Source organism: Oncorhynchus keta, unplaced genomic scaffold (assembly GCF_023373465.1).
Source record: "Oncorhynchus keta strain PuntledgeMale-10-30-2019 unplaced genomic scaffold, Oket_V2 Un_contig_21914_pilon_pilon, whole genome shotgun sequence".
Lineage (NCBI taxonomy): Eukaryota > Metazoa > Chordata > Actinopteri > Salmoniformes > Salmonidae > Oncorhynchus > Oncorhynchus keta.
Genome location: NW_026282670.1, coordinates 1 through 3,546, shown reverse-complemented (window position 1 = coordinate 3,546; position 3,546 = coordinate 1). Strand labels below are relative to the sequence as shown.

The 3,546-nt window shown below is 57.1% G+C and overlaps 1 protein-coding gene across 1 annotated transcript; it reads left to right on the top strand.

Annotated features, from left to right (window-relative positions):
- The first annotated feature begins 1,510 nt into the window (after positions 1–1,510).
- LOC127921301 (piggyBac transposable element-derived protein 4-like) lies at positions 1,511–3,504 on the top strand. The gene is made up of 2 exons (XM_052505022.1): positions 1,511–2,351; positions 2,495–3,504. The coding sequence occupies exons 1-2, from the start codon at positions 1,511–1,513 to the stop codon at positions 3,502–3,504; spliced, it is 1,851 nt and encodes a 616-aa protein (XP_052360982.1).
- The last annotated feature ends 42 nt before the right edge of the window (positions 3,505–3,546 follow it).

The following is a 3,546-nucleotide window of genomic DNA, read 5'->3' as shown; positions in this document are numbered from 1 at the left end:
ACACTCGTTCTGACACAATGAATGATTGTGAACAGTTTCTGTTGCAGTTGTACATGAAATACATGACGATGTTACCAGATGCACTCTGTGTTTGTGAGTTTTATTGTACACACACACACACACACACACACACACACACACACACACACACACACACACACACACACACACACACACACACACACACACACACACACACTTGTGTAGCATTTCATCATTTTATTATTGTTCATTTGCAGTGGATACAGACACAATGGTACATTGACATGGTTATATTCTCAACAATATACAAGTGATACATACTAAAAGCAAACCCGCGCCACTATCCTGGCAATGCGGACTGGGCTATTTGTTACATGCCGGGTGTCCGAGATCCACACCGGACCCTTCATCCGTGGCGGCTACCGGTTGTCCTACATCCACACCTGCTCCTTCTGAGCTTGCCCCTTCCACACTTGGTCCTTCCATCATCTCGCTCATAGCCCTCCCCATTCCATCTAGTCCACAGAGTGGCAGGTAGGTAGAGAGCAACACTCGGCACACCACATTCTTCATTGCGCACCAGATGTCTTCCATGTTATAACCCCGTCCCTTGTTCAAGATGAGTATCATGTTCTTGGGACACCTAGGACCAGTCTCAATCCTAGTCTGATGCTGTAGAGTTTGATCGATCTCCGTGGTAAGGCAAACGTCAAAGTCGTCCTGGGTTGGCTGTTTGACGTCGCCAGAGCAGTTTGACACCCGAGAAGAAGTTCCCGGAGCTTTGTCAGCAGCAGCAGCAGCAGCAGCACTTACAGCGCTTATAAATGACTTACATACCATGTGAGCCCTATACATATAGGTGTGATAGATGCTGTGCCTATACGGGCACTCGTGTATATCCTGCAAAATGGCCATCATTCTTCTGTTGCCCTCCACAGAGACAGACGTATTGACTCTGCCGTAGCTTGACATCATCACTTTGAAAGTTAATGTGAAAGGAGGGCCCGATGTAGCAAATTCGACCATACGGTTGAACATATCATCAGCATCAGCATCGGTCATATCGGCCGTATCCCTCGTCTCAGCCCGAAGCCAGGGGCTGCTTTCGTCAGTTGACATCAGGAAGCGATTGCTACCTTGGCATACCAGTGAAGGCTCCTGTGTGGGTTTGCCATTGAAGCCTGAGTTCGATGCCATTGCAGAAGCTACCGTTGAAAGAGTGTCTACACCACCACTAGCTTATATAGGAAACATGATAGCCTAGAAGATGTGAGACACAACTATGATGTGAGGTTGGATTACCTGGCCAACCGATGGATGTTTCAGTACTAAGCCGAAGGGTGTTGTTGCTAGGTCTTCCCAGTCCGGCCGGCCGGCCCTACGTAGAGAGGATACTAAATATTGTCAGCGGCAACACCCTCACACACACACACACACACACACACACACAAAGTGACCGGCTCCCCACCCGTGCCAAGTGCGCTCTTGCCCGCAGCTCAGCGGACCCGCTCGGCTCCACCGATCGGCCATGGCCGCGCGTTTTACGGCCGCGCAGGTTCTACAACAGATCTTGTCCAGCGTGGACCAAGAAGACTACTCGGATTGCCAGCAGGAGGAGGACGAAGAGGTTTCGGAAGAGGAAGACGGCGAGGAATACAACCCCGAGAGCCGCGAGGTCGACGATGCCTCTTCTCCCTCTTCTGGGGAAGAGCAGCCCGAGGAAGAGGCGCCCGAGGACGAGCCCGAGGACGAGCACGAGGACCGCGGCGAGCAAGAGATCTCCTCGGCCCCGGACCGACGGGAGCCTCCGTTGCTGTCGAAAAACGGCAAAATCGAGTGGTCCCCCGTGGCCTACGGCCGCCACCGCGGGTCCCTGGCGATCTGCCACGCCGGGCCGGACCAGACTCCGGGCCCCACGGCCTATGCCACGACACAGGCCCGCGACATCGCGTCCGCCTTCCACCTGTTTGTCACACCGGCGATAGAAAGGATAATTGTGGAAATGACGAACCTGCACGGGGCCAGAAAATACGGCGACGGCTGGCGACCCATGGACGCCACGGACCTGCGCGCCTACCTAGGGCTGCTGATCCTAGCGGGCGTCTACAGGTCCCGGGGCGAGGCCGCGGCAAGCCTGTGGGATGCCGAGAGCGGCAGGACCGTGTTCCGAGCCACCATGTCGCTCAAGGTCTTTCACAGGTACTCGAGGCTGCTGCGATTCGACGACCGCCAGTCGAGAGCCGCCAGACTCGCCACGGACAAACTCGCAGCCATACGGGAGGTCTGGGACCTGTGGGAGGCGCGGCTGCCGGCCCTCTACAACCCGGGGCCCGACGTGACGGTGGACGAGCAACTGGTCCCGTTCAGAGGTACTGTGCTTGCGCTTGTGCCCGTGCGTGCGTGCGCGTGTGCTTACATGGCTACACAGAGCGTGTGTAACACAAAAGTTGGCCCTTGTCTACCCCGGTTGCACACAGTAACCACACAAATGTCTTGTCCCCTTTCCAAAAAGGCCGCTGTCCCTTCCGTCAGTACATCCCCAGCAAGCCGGCCAAATACGGCATCAAGTCGTGGGTGGCCTGCGACGCCAAGTCCAGCTACGCTTGGAAGATGCAAGTGTACACCGGCAAGGCGGCCGGCGGAGGCCCCGAGAAGAACCAGGGGATGCGCGTCGTCCTCGATCTGACAACGGGCCTGAGCGGTCGCAACGTCACCTGCGACAACTTCTTCACCTCCTACGACCTGGGCCAGCGGCTCCTCGAGAGGAACCTCACCATGGTGGGCACGGTGAGAAAGAACAAGGTCGAGCTCCCGCCCGCGCTGCTCGAGTCCAGGGGCAGACAGGTCCTGTCCTCCAGGTTCGCCTTCACGCCCACCGCCACTCTGGTGTCCTACCTGGCAAAGAGAAACAAGAACGTGCTACTCTTGAGCACGCTGCACACAGAGGGCCACATCAGCGATCGCCGCGACAAGAAGCCGGCCCTCATCCTCGACTACAACTGCAACAAGGGCGGCGTGGACAACCTAGACAAGGTGGTGGGCACCTACAGCTGCAGACGGATGACTGCCCGCTGGCCCCTGGTCGTCTTCCACAACATCCTCGACGTGTCCTCCTACAACGCCTTTGTCATATGGCGAGAGGTCAAGCCTGACTGGATGCCTGGCAAGCGGAACAAGCGCAGGGTGTTCCTCGAGCAGCTGGGAAAGGCACTCGTGAAGCCGCTGATCCAAAGAAGGCAGCATCTGCCCCGCACCGAAGCGGCCTCGGCGCTTGTCAAAGTCCTACAGAGTGCTACGGCGGCGCCTCCTGAGCAACAGCGCCAGGGCACGGCCGCTGCCCCGCTCGTTGCCCCGGCCACCGGGGCAAGTAAGAGGAAGAGGTGTCAGCTCTGCCCACCCAAGAAGGACTCCAAGACACACACGGTGTGCTGCAGGTGTAAGAAATACATCTGCAAAGGCTGTTCACACGCCTACTGTCACACTTGCGCACATTGGGCCTTTAGCCAGGACGGGACAGGGTGACCCGGAGGACACGGGGACTAGACACAGTACCAGGACAACGGG